The sequence below is a fragment of the Heptranchias perlo genome, chromosome 40, assembly GCF_035084215.1.
Source record: "Heptranchias perlo isolate sHepPer1 chromosome 40, sHepPer1.hap1, whole genome shotgun sequence".
NCBI lineage: Eukaryota > Metazoa > Chordata > Chondrichthyes > Hexanchiformes > Hexanchidae > Heptranchias > Heptranchias perlo.
Genome location: NC_090364.1, coordinates 13986739 through 14004109, shown reverse-complemented (window position 1 = coordinate 14004109; position 17371 = coordinate 13986739). Strand labels below are relative to the sequence as shown.

General features: G+C 43.5%; 1 protein-coding gene across 1 annotated transcript in view; it reads right to left on the bottom strand.

Annotated features, from left to right (window-relative positions):
• Positions 1-6092: 6092 nt before the first annotated feature.
• The window catches only part of rangap1b (Ran GTPase activating protein 1b), a 45581-nt gene continuing 34302 nt past the window's right edge, over positions 6093-17371 (bottom strand). The window contains exons 11-16 of the mRNA XM_067974656.1: positions 15335-15515; positions 13146-13256; positions 12068-12170; positions 11232-11320; positions 10002-10123; positions 6093-9113 (exon numbers count right to left, since the gene is read on the bottom strand). Coding sequence (XP_067830757.1) covers positions 9044-9113; positions 10002-10123; positions 11232-11320; positions 12068-12170; positions 13146-13256; positions 15335-15515 — 676 coding nt within the window. The 3' untranslated portion in view covers positions 6093-9043. The remainder of the gene's footprint in view (positions 9114-10001; positions 10124-11231; positions 11321-12067; positions 12171-13145; positions 13257-15334; positions 15516-17371) is intronic.

Genomic DNA, 17371 nt, shown 5'->3' with positions numbered 1-17371 from the left:
CCTCAAGTATATATTCAATTCGCTTTTGAAAGTTACTACTGAATCTGCTTCCACCACCCTTTCAGGATGTGCATTCCAGATCATAACTCGTTGCATAAAGAAATTTCTCTTCATCTTCCCCCCTAAGTACAAATAACTAGCATTTATATAGTGCCTTCCACATCCCAAAACACTTCACAGCTAATGAATTACTTTTGAAGTGTAGTCACTGTTGTTTTTAGGCAAATATAGCAGCCACTTTGCAGAGCAAGAGCCCACAAACAGCAATGAAATAATAAGATAGTCTGCGTTGATGGCATTGGTTGAAAGCTCAACATTGGCCAAGACATCAGGACAACTCCCTGTTCTGCTTTGAAAAAGTGCCCTGGGAACATTTACATCCACCTGAACAGGCAGGCGAGCCTCAGCTAAACATCTCATCTACAAAACATCCCTCGCTCAGTACTGCACTGAAGTTTCGGTGTTGATTATGTGCTCAAGTCCTGAGTCAGAGGTGAGAGTGCCACCAACTGAGTTCAGCTGACTCTTACTGGAAAAACTACATCGCTCCTGAAACTGAAATTCCACACATTCCAACTTAACTGAAAACAGCGCAAGACTCTCGACCCGAAACGTTAACTGTTTCTTTCTCCACAGATGCTGCCTCACTGCTGGTATTTCCAGCATTTTCCGTTTTTGTACGCGAGACTCTCTAGTGTCCAAGACTTTTGTCTTGTGGGTTATTTAGGTGCACCGCAAAGAGCCACACGTTTCAATGTTTCCATTAATTCGATATATCTTAAGCTGCCCGTATCATCAGATCTAGGTCTTTTGATTTAGAATTTATCAGCCAATGTGGCAATAGTCCCTTCAAACCTTCAGCCTCAGCAAATTCAAACGGGGCAGATCAAAAAGAATTATATGCATAACTGGAATCAAGGCCGAATGCCCCGGTTCAAGGACCATAAATAGGTTAAGGGTATTGGTTTGGACACCTCTGTACCAAAGCACATAGTGTCAATGCACATCAGAATCAGAGAACAGCAGCGGTATCTGAAAACTGCTGGAGGACTAGAAGAAAGACAAGCCCGTGAGTGAGCAGTATGATTTGGCTCCACCAACACTGTACCAGGTAGGTGAAAATAGTGGACTAATTGAAGGATTCAGTCTCTGGCCTCCTCCTTTAGACCTGCCTATTCTCACAGCTTTCCAATACAATACAAATAGCATCCATCACATAACTGGAAGCGTGCAGAAAATCCCTTTGTGTGAAGGAATGTGTGTAATTAGTCAGGCTTGAAAAAAACTGAGTACCTCACTTACATGCATTTCTCTATCAGTGCGGCAACAAAGGATATAATATTTCTCCTGCACAGGCAGGCTGGAGCACTATAGGAAGGCAAACAGAGTTCAACATGAATTTTAAACAAACATTTTTTCATAATATCCTTTATCAAAAGGCAACTGGTGGAGTAGTACGGTTCGATGGGTGCTGGCATCCCTCCGGAACCTCACCCACAGGATCAGGCTTGGCGGTGAACTTCTGCAACCTATTCCAATGACAGAGTACCACAGCCAAGTCTGACACGACCCAATGTTCACAAATGGGTGTTTTCCAGCAGAGGGCACTGGTTAGTGATCAGCAGGTGGGAGGCAACCAACTCAGCAGAGATCAGTGATTGAACCTGGGGTCTCCTGGACTCTATGGGAGTCAGTACCACTCACACTATTGCATACAGTTAGGCCTCTACTACCTCACTTGGACTGGTGAGATATTTGACCCGGTCGGGGGAAAGCAGGAAAATCACAGCAGAGCCTAATCCTGTTCTCACCTGTTGTCCAATCACACCTTTAAGCAGGGGTCACTGGTAAGCAACTGGCTGATTTTTCCAATTCCTTAGCTCAAAGGCACGGAGAAGAATTGTATGGTGACCCCCCACCCCTAATTAAGATCAGTGAACTCACAACAGATCAGTAATCATGCTGAGTCCTTCCTGGGCTATACAGCTAGGTACCACTCCGGGAATGCGTTTACCCACTAAGGGCAGCCATTAGTGCAATGACTTGGATGAAGTGACCGAATGTAATGTATCCAAGTTTGCTGACAATGCAAAGCTAGGTGGGAAAGTAAGCTGTAAGAAGAGTCTGCAAAGGGATATAGACAGGTTAAGTGAGTGGGCAAGAAGGTAGCAGATGGAGTATAATGTGGGGAAATGTGAGGTTATTCACTTTGGTAGGAAGAATAGAAAAGCAGAATATTTTTTAAATGGTGAGAAACTATTAAGTGTTGGTGTTCAAAGATACTTGGGATGCCCTTGTACAAGAAACACAAAAAATTAGTATGCAGGTACAGCAAGCAATTAGGAAGGCAAATGGTATGCTGGCCTTTATTGCAAGGGGGTTGGAGTACAAGAGTAAGGAAATCTTACTTCAGTTGTACAGGGCATTGGTGAAACCTCACCTGGAGAATTGTGTACAGTTTTGGTCTCCTTATCTAAGGAAGGATATACTTGCTTTAGAGATGGTGCAATGAAGGTTCACTAGATTAATTCCTGGGATGAGAGGGTTGTCCTGTGAGGAGAGGTTGAGTAGAATGGGCCTATACTCCCTGGAGTTTAGATGAGAGGTGATCTCATTGAAACATAAGATTCTGAGGGGGCTTGACGGGGTAGATGCCGAGAGATTGTTTCCACTGGCTAGAGTGTCTAGAACTAGGAGGCATAGTCTCAGGATACGGGGTCGGCCATTCAAGACTGAGACGAGGATGAATTTCTTCAATCCGAGGGTTGTGAATCTTTGGAATTCTCTACCCCAGAGGGCTGTGGATGCTGAGTCATTGAATATATTCAAGGCTGAGATGGGTAGATTTTTGGACTCTAGGGGAAATCAAGGGATATGGGGATCGGGCAGGAAAGTGGAGTTGAGGTTGAAGATCAGCCATGATCTGATTAAAATGTAAGAAACAACAATGGCCGAGGGGCTTTATGGCCTACTCCTGCTCCTATTTCTTATGTTCTTATGAAGAAGTTAAATACGACTAAAAGGAACATGAAATGTGCTGAATCTTCACGTAATCCTAATCTTGATAAAAGGGAAGGATATTCACATGCCCTATTCATTGATATTCTACAACACACGTCTAACTCAAATACCCAAGATCAAGGGCAGTGGAAGGACACTGATAAATGTAAATAGTCTTTTAGTAAAAACAGGAAGCCCACAGCAGGTCTGTCAGGCAGCTGAATATTTTGTTTGGTAGAGTGGCCACCTGAACTGCTAATCTGTCTGCCTCTTTTCAGATGTGCAATTCCAGTTTTCTTTTATATTTCAGGTTTCTCATATTCGCAGTGTTTCTTTTTACTTCAAAATCACCCTGACATTTACGGCCATTGTTGTTGGTTACATTTTAATAGAACTACGAACCCCTTTAATAAAAACAAGAACGAAGAGGGAAGTGTATAAGAAAACAAAATTCATTAAGGGTCAGAACTTGCTTTTGTTTCCCCCTATGTGTATAGGGTTTAAAAAGGCAGTAATGAGATTCTATAGCAATCTATTCCTATTTTTTATATTAAAAACTATGTGGGTCACACAATTCCATGTGCGGTTATGTCTATGTTGCACTATTATAGGTCATCTCAAGCTTAAAGATATATGACAAGTTTTGAACAAGTGGAAACAAATCTGCTTTTCCACACACTGGCAACTGGGTGCCAATGTGCCAGTAGATATACCAAAGTTATTTTAATAGTCTCCCTATTTGTGAGTAACAAAATTCAAGTGTTATGATCTCAATATTAATATTCAGAATGATTTACTATCCAGACTGGCTCTGCAGCCTCTCCACCCACACTGGGGATGGATAACCGGAATCCTCCCCATCTAACTGGCTCCCTATCTCTGTAACCTCCTCCAGCCCTACAACCCTCCAAGAACTCTGCATTCCTCCAACTCTGGCCTCTTGCGCATCCCCCACTTCCTTCGCCCCACCATTGGCGGCTGTGCCTTTAGCCTGAAGCTCTGGAATTGCCTCCCTAAACCCCTCTCCTCCTTCAAGAGCCTCCTTAAACTTACCTCTGACACTTGTCTTAATGTTTCCTTCTTTGGCTCAGTGTCAATCTTTGTCCGATTATGCACCGGTGAAGCACCTCGGGACGTTTTACTACATTAAAGGCGCTATATATAAATGCAAGTTGGTGTGCGTAACAGCAGCAGTGGCTTGTCCAGCAGTTGTTTGCTGAGGAGAAGAAAACAAATTTGAATCCCAACATTTTAAGACAACCCCCTCCCCTCCTGAAACTGAGAGCCTGTTTTTGGAATGCTGGCTCACCACCCTCCCCTATGGAACTGAAACCCAAGCTTCCCTTTTGAGAATTACCACACACCCAACACAACTCCCACTGAACTGAAGCTTGCAGCATATATCTGGGGAGGAGAGTCCATTGGCACACCTCCTCCCTCAGTCAAACTGATCTTGGGAACGGGAGATCACAGAAACGCTCCCACCCCAGCAGACTGAAAATCGGACTTGGTGAATGGAAGGGGAGCTTACCGCAGCCTCCTCCCACTTCGTTCCCTGCGCGTTCCCCAACACCGCAGCCCCCCACCTTCCCTCCCCCCCAAACACTGCAGCCACACCTTCCCTCCCCCAAAACCGCAGCCCCTCCACCTTCCCCCAACTCCAAATCCCCCCCACCAAAACCAAGACAACATTCCGATCTCCCTCAACGGGGTACTTCCCCTGCCGTTGTTCCCTGTCGCATCCTCCTCACCTGTTCCGCCTCCTCCACCTCTCCCCCCTTCCTGGGTCCAGTTATTCCCCACCATCTAACCTTGCTTGACTTGAAAACTGTATATGGACTAGTCTCAGGAAATTGACTAGTTCAAAAAAATCTGTTCAAGTGAAACTTTGATGGGAAAGTGGTGCAGAAAGCAACCTGATTCAACCTGCTGAGGATGCCAAGTATTTTTTTTCCCCCAACGTGTTTCCCCTTTCTCCCATGGCCAACCTAGATGAGTTAGGAAGTCATCATGTAGAAATACTGCTGGTACATTCCATATCTTCCCACTCAATAGGGTTTAAAACCATTGGACATATTTGAAGTAAACTACGAAGGTATGACAGACCAGAAGCACTTGGAAGTGGAGAACAGAGGAGGGAGAATGTTAACGCAAAGCAGAAGCACGTACCAAGTAGGGCGTTCTGGTCACCATCAGCCTCATTACATGTGGATTTCACTTCAATCCAGCACTATTTCTCGAATAGCTTCTGGGAACCGATCAGGTGTTTCAAAGTTGGCAGGTTCATTGCTAGAATTTTACATAGAATGTACAGCACAGTAACAGGTCATTCGGTCCTATAGCTCTATACCGGTGTTTATGCTCCACACGAGCCTCCTCCCACCCGACCTCATCTAATCCCTTCAACACATCCTTCTATTCCTTTCTCCCTTATGTGCTTATCTAGCTTCCCCTTAGATGCATCTACTCTATTTTTTTGTATTCGTTCATGGGATGTGGGCGTCGCTGGCGAGGCCAGCATTTATTGCCCATCACTAATTGCCCTCGAGAAGGTGGTGGTGAGCCGCCTTCTTGAACCGCTGCAGTCAGTGTGGTACCACTCCTTGTGGTAGCGAGTTCCACATTCTAACCCCTCTCTGGGTGAAGAAGTTTCTCCTGAATTCCTTATTGGATTTATTAGTGACTATCTTATATTTATGACCTCTAGTTTTGGATTCCCCCATCAGCAGAAATATTTTCTCTACTGCAACCCTAGCAAACCCCTTTATCATTTTAAAGACATCTATTAGGTCATCCCTCAGCCTTCTCTTTTCTAGGAAGAGGAGCCCCAGCCTGTTCAGTCTTTCCTGATAGGTATAAGCTCTCGGTTATGGTATCATCCTTGTAAATCTCTTTTGCACCTTCTCCAGTGCCTCCATATCCTTTTTGTAACATGAAGACATTTTGTAAGCCATTGGATGAAATGTATACACAGGAGTATCACAACCAAGTGTATTTTACAGTGGACCCGTTGTCTGCCAATGCTGGATTTTCTCCAACCTAACAAAATGTACACAAAATTCAGCAGCCATAACACTAGAGTCAGAAAAGGATGAAGAAATATTTGCATTTATGTAGCACCTTTATCCCATCAAAACATCTCAAAGCAATTCACACAGATGAATTCTTCTGAAGCACAGGGACATGTCATTCTACCCCAGCTACATCCCACAAACACCAATTAGACGAATAGCCAGTTAATCTGTTTTGGTGGTACTGGTTAAGGGAATGTTGGCTGGAACACCAGGATAATTCCCTGCTCCTCTTCAATTAGAGCCATAGGATCTATAACATCCATCTCAACAAGCTGACAAGTCCCCAGTTTAACGCCACACCTGAAGAACGACACCTCTGATAACGCAGCACTCCCTCAGTACTGTACGCAAGTAGCAACCTAGATTATGAACTCAAGCCCTGATGTGGGGCTCAAACTCAACCTTCTGATCCAGAGGTGAGAGTGCTATCAACTATATGTGCCCACGGTTTAGGAGTAGCATTGGAAATAACACAGGAGTTGAATGCCCATCTTTGCAGCTGCAGATAGTATTTGGCACAAGCAGGCTAGAGAAAAGGGGAACTGGAATAGAATACCTTGGACTACTGTACGATTTGACTACACTGCAGACTAAATATAAGCATCTCCCCCTCCATCCAAAAACTACTAATGTAGCAAGACCTGAGAGTTTCTGCATTCTAAAATAAATCAAGTGGTTAAGAGTAGACCAATAAGACCTGCAAATGACCTATCTGCATCTGACAGTTCCACTGCAGATCATGTTCTGATTTTTTAGGTACAGTCATACTGATAATGTGCCTTTGCCTGCAGGCACACAGTACAGCCTGCAATATAAAGGAGATGGATGCCATAATCTGCAACAGCTAAATTTTTGCAGGTCCCAAGCACACCCAATAGAGGCAATGATGTAGGTATGCCTTCTAGTTACTGTTCAGGCTAAGTTTAAAAAGGCGAGAGTGGAGTTGTTGCTCTCCTAGTGTCCCAACATCAATATAACAGCACTCGGATCTTCCCAAGCTGCCATTATGATTCCTAATTGGAGTCATTGGAAATTTCCAAACACTACCCCAACTTTGCACCAGCAAGGCTTACATTGCTAAGAACTCAATCTTGGCAGTTCTTTAAAGCAATACTGGAAACACTGGATAACAGGATCTCAATATTTACCAACTGTGTGGGTCAGTATTCAGAAACAGAGAGCAGATGGAGGGCTTCACTGCCCAGTGATTTTACTATTTAGACAATTTAAACACACTGCATGAAGCAGTATTTATATATTTATTCAAAATCCAGGGTAGGAGTCACTCCCCCAAGTGTTGCCACATGGATCTGCACATCCTCCTCTACGGTTAGTGGCAGTTAGGCAGTGGGCTTTTCCATAGTTGCTGTCAAATCAACTCTGATCACTTGGCATGATGTTCAGTTCACAAGGTCCATTTTGAAGATGAAAAAGCATCGCCTCTTTCAAAAGGTATGCTAGAATATGTTAGGTTGGTACAAGTTGTCTGTGACTCTTGGTTTTTTTCTTATCCTAATTGTCTCTCTATTCTTCCCTGCTCTCCAAAAGGCACCGACTCTTGGGAGGGGGAGGGGGGGACACAGTTCCAAGAAGCTGGGGGGGGGGGGGGGGAGAAGATAAAGAGAGACACAGTTGCAAGAAGGCACCGACTCTTGGGGTGGACACAGTTCTACAAGAGTCCGCAGAATCTTGTTTCTTACCGAAGTGGCCATTCTTAAGTAAGCTTCGACAGCTAGCACTGGCGGGCTATTATAAACAATCCTGATTCTGTCCTCACTAGACCTCCACACACACATTCCTGCAGGACCCACAAGAAAAATCATGAATGGAAATCCAAGCTGATTTCTCCCCCATCTAACCCTGGGGTGCTGAGGCTATAGCAGCTCTACAATCTCTCCAACCACCCCACGACCTGACACAGCACAGACCGGAGGTGGAACCTGGGATCTTTCGGTCTGTACAGATGTGTCATAAGGGCAAAGCCTTTGACCAACTAGTCCAATAGGGGGAAACTATTGGTTTTTAATTCATCCCTCCCAAAGAACAGAAGAGAACAGACAAACAAAAAATAAGATTGACCTGGCACTAACTACACAGGCCAACGCCTATGATTCTCCACATGGCAAATCCTTCACTGGGACAGTGAGGGGGAAGGAGGAGGAGAGTGGAAATGATCCTGCAGCAGCCAACATGCCCTTCCCACCAGCCATCTGATTGGGATAGGGAAAAGTAAATAAACTGTACTGTACTATAAACTGTATTACTTTGCAGAATTATACATATTTGGAAGATCTTTATAAATGCATTTCCTATGCGATCTGTATGCAAGTTAGCAGATGACACCATCGATATATTTCATAAATAGGACTGAGGTATTGGGCTGTAGCCTTTTCTATATAATATGCAGATCTGAGCGATTTTCTTTCTCTCCAGGTCAGCTGGCTCAGACTTGAATGATAAGGTACATAATGTGAAAAATGGCCACTTAATTTTAGAAAGTACCAGGAGTCTGTGAACAAAGGGCCCAAATTTAAGCTAAAGCATACTTCACTCAGTTGTTCAGAGCCATAGAAACTTGGCTATTCTCCACTCACTCACTCTCTCCCACCACCAAAAATAGGCGAAGGAGACACAAGATGAGCTATCAACAGCCTGTAAATCCTTTTTATCGCGGTCACTAAAATTTGGATCCAATTTTGCTTTCCCTTGCAAGCAGCGGAGAAGAATCTGGAGATACCTCTGGCTATAGCCTGCTGTAAATCTTCAAGAACCCAGGGGTGCGAGCTTTGAGTTAAAGTTCCATCCAGACAGAAGCAAAGGATCCAGTCTGTAGCATGAAGAAAATGAAGCATTCAGCATTGTGCTGCCTGACGGCATTCTGCCGTGGCTGGGCGGCTCCTCAGTCATACGTGGATAGTCTCTACGTGTCCTCCCCTTGGTGCACCGGCTCCCATGTCACAGGAACGGTATTAAAGATTCTCCATAGTCTCCAATAAAGTGTATCTGGCACTTTGGCAGTTGTCAAAAACACGATTTTGCCTATGTTAAAAGAAAAATTAAAGATTAGAGCAATATTGCTAGAAAGAACAGAAATAAGTAGTACACAGGGATAAAAATAATGAGATTTAAAAAAAGTCTTAGAATTGCTGGACATCTTGCATCTAGTGCTCGTCATCATACCACATAACAGATCCAAAGCAATCTCACAAAGCATTAAAATAAAAAGAATATTGTTTTTCTGCCCTTGGAGAGCAGCCAAGGACTTACAAGCAGTTGCCAATCAAGGAACAATTACCCTCTAATTGACTCAGAGAGGTGCCTATTTACAGCAATCACACTTATGCCATTTAATTGGGAGAATACATTGTGTATTACACGGCATGATGCTCCTCAACTTCGAACTTATAATGAGCAATGGCTGCAGGAGATCTGCTGCTATGAAATAAAAGCCCAAGATGTTGGAAATTTAAACCCGATGTAGTACTGAGCCAAAATGGCCTCTAGGGTCCAGGCTCTATTACCAGTTTGAGCTGTAAGTTGATCTTAGTTAGGGGAGCACTTGGAAGCTCCGCACTTGGCTACAGTGCAGTTGGGCTAGCAAAGGGAGGGGAGAAATCAGCCAGGGTTCTTGCACCCGAGTGCGCATGTGGATGTTGGACAAGGCCAGGATCAGCTAAGTGTGATGCCCTCCATGATACAATCGTCCAACACTCACTGTCCAGGCTCAATCATTAAGAGTGGCCACTTCTTGAAGCATTGGAGGGTGGCCAGAGTTCTTGGAACCGTATCCCTGCATGGATCACTTTCTGGCTGCACTTCTGCATACAAGGCTGTTGATAGTAAGAGGAACTGACATGTTCACTACACTGTAGGTATCATTGAAAGAAAACAAATACTGGTGAGGTGAAGAGGCAAAGCCTTGCTTACTTATTAATGAATGCACTGAGGGTGGGAATCAGGGAGCGTGGAAAGTAGTTCTTCTGAACCACTTGTTTGAGGACTGTCAGAGGCCCAATTAGGTTACTGATCACTTTAATCTTGTCTTCACTCTGGAAAAAACAAAACAGAAACTGGGTTACAAAAGAGATTTAAAGAGACAATATAAAGAGAGCTCAATAGTAATAATGGGAACGCAAAAATCTTACAATCTAAAATTTAGGATTGTGATGTGAAAGAAGCCACACAGCATTAAGGTCAATAATATTAACAAAAAAACTCAGGTGTCCTGAGTCCCTGTCTAACAGTCAGTAATTATATTAAAAAATTACAGCAATTGATAAAAATGGCAATGCGGTTTGGTGATCTTCAATTGTACCCAGTAACTGGAAGTGAAAATGCTGGTACTTTTCAGCAAGTTCCTAGTCCATGTTTTCTGGGGCTTCTTCAAGGGAAAACAGTGCTACACGCCCCTTGTGGACAGACTCAGTGTCCCGAGTGTAGCTTCTCTAGGTTATCATTTTTAGCGGTTAGATATCAAAACGTTCAGCATTCTTGGAGGTATGACAGAACGATCAGTTCAGTACTGATTTCCCCAACCCCCAGAGAAGCTGCTGTAAACCTGGTCAAGGTTCCTAGCGAGGGCAAATGAAGAACTGTAGAATGTTTAAGCTGCTTTGATAACTAGTGCCAGTCGGACGCTTGCACTGCCAGTACCTGAAGCGCAGGTCTTGTACAGCCGGCAAAAAAAGGAAAACAGGTCTCCCTGGCAACCGGATCTCGTGAATCCAATAGGTTTACATTAGGGTTGCTGTTGTTTGCTGGAGACCTCTGCCTTGGGAGCACCCCATTTTACTATGTATTACTTTAGCAATCCCTATATACCAAGGATGTTCAAGCTTGTGCCTTTTTGGGAGCAGAACATGGATCTTCAGGACCATACATAAAGTTTAAATCCATGTTCCATTAATTCCATACTTCAAGTTGCTGATACACAAAGATTATGCTGTTCTAATTTGGGATTTATCTACTAAGGGGCAACAGCACTAAAAATAATCCTTTCCAAACCTCTAGACCCACAAAACTTAGTGAATAACATAAGCGCAAATAGGACTGAGATTCTTTGGCTATGAGAGCCAAATTGCCAGGGTTTGGGTGCCACATACAGCTCTCGGGCCACAAGGTGGACATCCCTGCTCTATACACGAGGTCAATTCCTACCTTCAGAAGTCCCATATACACCAAGAGGGTAGTAATGAACATATCTAACTGAAATCCAGGAGAGTTGAATGCTTTCTGCAACAGTTCATCTATATTGGAAAAAAAAACTTACATTTAAAAAAAAGATTTATTCCACTATTCCCGATTTCCTGCTTAGTCTAATAATACTTATTCTTCATCTTGGAGATGGACAGAGTAACAGACTTCACTGGTGCTCAGCTGATAACGTGCGCTAGCCAGTGTGTAACAGACCGTTTCATATCTCCTCATTGGAAATGAGTTACGTGCAATGGAATCCTAATCAGAGGCCCCAACCATGACAGCTTTTTATTTTTGCAGGTAAATGCCTTGGATAGTAGTTGCAATTCAAGCAGTCACCATGTGTGATATTGGCTTGGTCCCTTGTATGCATGATGGCCCAAACATAAAACACTATATTGGTACTGTCCTTGTCGCAACTAATACTACAGCTGTTTGGTAGGCTGGAATGGCTCAGGGTTCAACTACTGTACATTTCCAGCATTTTCTGTTTTTATTACTGTACACAGTAATCATTCCACGCTATTACTGACTTGGGTAGTTGGATTAAGTTTCTCAGTGCCGTTGCTCTAATTTGCTTCAAACCTTGTTGCAATGCAACTAAAAACCCGTTTGGGTTCCAGATTTAATATGTAACAAGTTCAAAATATGGACTGCACTTCAGCAGAACTCGGTTATTTTTCTGCAGGGCAGTTGTATGATGATCTGTGCACAATCCTAATTCAAACTATAGAAAGATTCAAACTGCCCAATAGGTTAAATCAATTCAGGGTAAACAAACAAGATGGTTACTTCACCTGCAGTCTCTAGTACTGCTGCTTTTGTTTCCTGGTCTTCCTTGTAGACTACAGCTACTTTCAGAAATGTTTGGACGACTTTTTCCGCTTCTGAAAGATCAGTCTGTGATGACAACACCCAAAGAAAAATTAATTCAGGGCAGTCATTTCTATTCACTTGCAACATTTTTTCCACCCTCTCCTAAAAGCACAGACACATGCTTGGGCACTGTTTAACAGACACCTGTTGCCCTTTAATGCTGGTCATTCCTCATGTAGGAGACTAGTTGGTGAGTATTGAGAGGCTGTGTCATCACACTTGAACCTAGTTAAGTCCTCACATGACATCCATGTCGACTTTGCAACAGCATTCACGACACCAATTAGGCCAACAATCCTGACTGATTTTTTCCCCTTTCCCAGCCCAGGGACATGAAGTCTAACTGCAGCATCCTTAACACCAGCCCGGTTACAATCAGCTATCTCAGGATAGACAAGAGCTTGAAATAAGGGCATTACTACTTTGCACTAAGCTGAGCGATGGTGCATTTACTCACTGAGCTTCAGAACATTACCTCAATTTTTGTGACATCTGAAGCTGAAAATGTGAAATTAAATCTGAAACGTGTATCGGAAAACTGACATGAACTTTGGCTGACTGCAGCACTGTGCACCCCTGCGGTAGTGGTTCATACAGAGTTGGCAAAGGCAGAAGGTCCCGAGTTCATCCTTCAATCTGTGCTATTAACTGATCATAGTCAGAGGGGCTATAGGAATGCTACAATTGGCCTCAGTAGCCCGAGCTAGGGGGAGAGGACAATTCGGCAGGATTCCCACTTTCGTCCCGTGATACCTGGTAGAAAGTGACATTGGATGAAAAAAGGATCAGGCTCAGTGTCACGCCCTCCACCGTCAAATAAGTCTGCCAACTCACTGACTAGCTTCATACATGAAGAATGCCCACTTGAGTGAGACATCAATGGGCTGATGGCACCAATGAAACCATGCCCCAGCAAGCTGCATGCCTTCAGGAAAGGGAGGGGAGGATAACCAGAGGGAGAGAAAATTGTAAAGAAAACACAAGCTGTTCTCACAGTACCTGCTGCAATAGCAGAAGTGACCGCTTAGGTCCCAGTTTAAGGAGTTTGTCTGGAGATGGAAAAGCCAAGAACGTTGCAGCTTCTGATGTCGGGGTGATTGGGATTGTTACCTAGGAAAATAAAAAGTAATCAATAAAAGGCAAGGAACAGAACCAGACAACAGAACGTGGTTTATGAGAACATCGGCTCCTTGTCCAGTAATAGTAAAAAAAAAGTTTTAAAAACAGATCACCGCAGATCAATAAAGATGCCCAGCCTCCCATCCTCCATCAACTGTAGCACATCCAAAACTCTGTTGCCCGTATCCTATCAAGCACCAAGTCCCATCTACTCCTCATCCCTATGCTCGCTGATCTACATTGGCTCCTGGTCACCCAATGCCTCAAATTTAAAATTCTCATCCTTCTGTTTAAATCCTTTTATGGCTCTACCCCCCCCCCCACTCCCACCAAAACTAACTTTGCAACCTACTGCAGCCCTACAATTTTCTGAGAACTCTGCATTGCTCCAACTCTGACCTCACACCCTTCGCCACACCATTGGAGGCCGTGCCTTAGCCCCTACGATCTGGAATTCCCTCCCTAAATCGCTACGCCTCCCTCTCCTCCTTTAAGACTCTCTTTAACCAAGCTTTTAGTTATCACCCATATCAGCTCCATTTTTAGCCGATGACACTTTGTGAAGCAGCTTGGAACGTTTTTGTATGTTATAGATGCTATAATTTAAATTGTTGTTGCTGTTGGAGAATTTACTGAGACAGCAACCCAGGGTAGTACTGGATATGTACAAGCAGTGACTGAACTGAGATAATTACAGGTAGATCACATTGTACCCGCAGTTACTTAACTGACTCAATATTCAGTACTGTTGTTTTGAATGAGAGACATTTTTTTTCTGAACTGTGATCAGTGAGTGGAATGGAACAGTTTTTGTTTCTGACAACCAGTGTCTGCATCAAGCATTTTCAGGTCAGATATAGATGCAAAGTAAAGCTCCCTCTACACTACTTCAACAATGTGCCTCAGCTCCAGCCTCAAAAAAGCACCCACTAATGCACCAGCATTTCCATTCCCCATACCAGCCAATCTGTGGCCTCTCTGTGCAAGATTAACAATTAATGTTGAAATGGGGGCAGCTCTCAACTGTGAGCCCTAAAACTTCCTCAAAACAAAAAAACATATTAAATAAAAAGACAATGATAAAGTTGAGGGGATTTATCCACTTTTTATTATATTTCTTAGTTTTTTGGTGTATGTGTCCATTCCTTGCCTCCCAGGTGTCATCCTTAAGCGGGGAAGACGGCCCCAGGGAGGAGTCAACAACCCCAGCAGAGGGGAGAAAAGGGGTTTCCTTCACAAAGTAATGGAATCAAATGCCAGCTGGCAGAGGGTGCTGTGGAGGGGCAGCATGTTACTGTACCAAACCACTATGCCATGCAGGTTTGTGCCCATAATTATCCATGCAGTTATTTCACTACCACAGCCAGCCTATTGAGGGGAGGAGTTGAACAGTTAGAGGTTCGTGAGTGAAGAGAAAAACACAGGCGAATTAAAAACTGCAGCATTAGCCTATACACAGGTCACCTGCCTTCACTCTTGGTTGCAGATTGGCACGTGGCCTGCAATGTCTGGGGCAATTCTGAAGAAACAGAACTTGAAAAGTGGAAGACATTACAAAATTGAAAACATACAGGTTTTAAAAAGCATAGGTTAGAATTTGAAATCCTAACCAACTCAATGCCAACAATTTAATACAAATCCACCAACTGACCTTTCTTTCATTATAGTCTCCAACCTCATCAGTCAGAATTCTTCTCGTATCTCTGTATTTTATCACTATAACTATGGTCAGTGTTCCTCTACACATCTCTTTTGCTGTTTCTAAGAGAGAAAGTTATTGTCCTGGACACACCACCTCCTCCCTGCAGCCTCACTGTTTTGAAATCAAGACTCATCACACTGTCTCCAAATGCAATACATTCTACCCCAGTACCTCAAGCCTGTGGAACTCCTTGCCTCCCTCAGAATTCCTTTCCTCTTGCATCTTCAAGTTTATATAATACAAATTTGACATCACTTAGCAATTGCTTCTAATTTACCCTCATTTCACTCTTACGAACCTTGGTGGTATGATGGATTACAGGACATTGCGTCTGCATCTTGGTTTCTCAAGGAAAAAAAAAACTTACCACAGGTGGTTCAACTATCAGTTGATCAACTGGTGATACTTTCTCGTGCTCCCTCTCCTCCTCCTCCTCCTCTTCCTCTTCCTCTTCTTCATCATCATCATCTTCGTCTTCCTCATCATCTAGCTCCTCTTCATCTTCCTCCTCCTCCTCATCATCATCATCCCCATCACTTTCGTCATCACTTAACAGCAAAGAGAACAACATTAATATTGCAAAACAAAATGTGCTGCCTGAATAACACGAAGTCAAGGACAACAAAAGCCTATTTGACTCCCTCTAGTGTTTCAACACGCCTATTCCCATATTCAACTCATCATAAGCTTCCCCCCCCACTGGGCAGAAGGAACAAAGGTTATCAGAATATTAAATGAGAAAACCAGGAAAAATACTAAGGGTCAACATTTCAAAAAATTAGAGTCAGGATCGAACGGTATATATGTGAACGCAAAAAGCATTCTGAACAAAACTGTCCACTGTGCCAATACTTTCACCCAAAAGACAAGTGGCTTCTGCGAGATCAAGGCTATCCTCTGTAGCCAAGTCTCATGGAATCTATGCAGCTTCCCAAGATATAAGCTGAGCACCAATGTGTTGAGGTCCACGCATGCAATAGAGAACGCAATTGGCATGTTGAAGGAGCTCTTCAGGTGCCTGGATTGATCTGGGGGAGTCCTGCAATTTTGGGTTTTTATATAAAAAAAAGGGATAGAGTACAAGTAAAGAAGCAATGATAAATTTGTACAAAATGCTAGTGAAGCCAAGTTAAGGGTACCGTATGCAGTTTTGGGCGCCCGATTATAGAAAGGACATTAAAGCTATAGTGAATGCACATCGTAGATTCACCATGATATCAGTGTTGGGAAACTATGAGGAAAGTCTTGACACACTGGAACTATTTCCACCAGAGCAGAGAAGGCCAAGAGGTTTTTAAAATTATGAAGGGGGTATAATATCTATTCTTCTGGTTGAGGGGGCAGTAAGGAGGGGTCATCAATTTGAAATAGTCACTAGGACCAAAAAAAGTTAGGAGAAATTAAGGCTGTCGGAACAAGAAATGCTTTGCAACAGCGAGTGTATGAGGCAGAAACCACTGCATCTTTTAAGGCAAAATTGGATAAACATTTGAAGCAGAAGAAAATACAGGATTGTGGGATTAGTTTTGGATTGTTTGGGGAGAAAGCAGGACAGTGGGATTAATTTGGGATTGCTATACCAAATAGTTGGCACAGACATGGATGGAATGGCCTCCTTCTGTGCTGTAAACTTCTCTGGTTTTACCTGGGAGCATTTGATATAGATGCTGGCTGCATGAAGCAGGAAAAACTTCCATTCTCCAGCACCAATAACCATCACCTTGTATTAAAAAAAAACTGGAACCTGGGGGATAAGTGAGCCCTGTAAGGGTATTATGGAAGCTCTCCGAGGCTTCATGGATTACATCCATGGCCCAGTGTGATCTGTGCTGAGTTAGTGATCATAGTTAAGTCAGCAGTAGGGATGCTACAATTGGCCTCAACCCCCTAGGTTAGGAAAAAGGGATGGGACAGGGGAAAAAAAAAATCAAAGCTCCTGTTTTTGATCACAAACCAGTGGCTCCTGTTGTGCCTGTGTACATCTAGGACAAGGACAGGATTAGGCTTAGCAGTAACGCTCTCTACAGTCAAACAATTTGCCAATATTCAGTCAAGGTTTACACATGCCCACTTTTGAGGTACCCAGGGATTGCTGCCACCAGTGGAACGCAGCACGGAATAAGTGCCTTCAGCGGGGAGGGGGGAAAATATTAGAAGCGAAGACTCTTTTGCAGGTTGTATGAATGTGTATGAGATACTGCCATATGCACATTTTGAAGATTTATACTCTTAGCTGGCAGACAGACAGCATAGTTGCCCTAATCCAATAGCCTGTATTACATTCTCCTGAGGCATGATTTGGGATTGAATAAACGTATACCTTAACCAGTACACAGGTGACAATATAACTCGCACAACATGGTGCCTTACCAAGCTGCAAAGGCCAAAAGGGCTCAGATTTAAT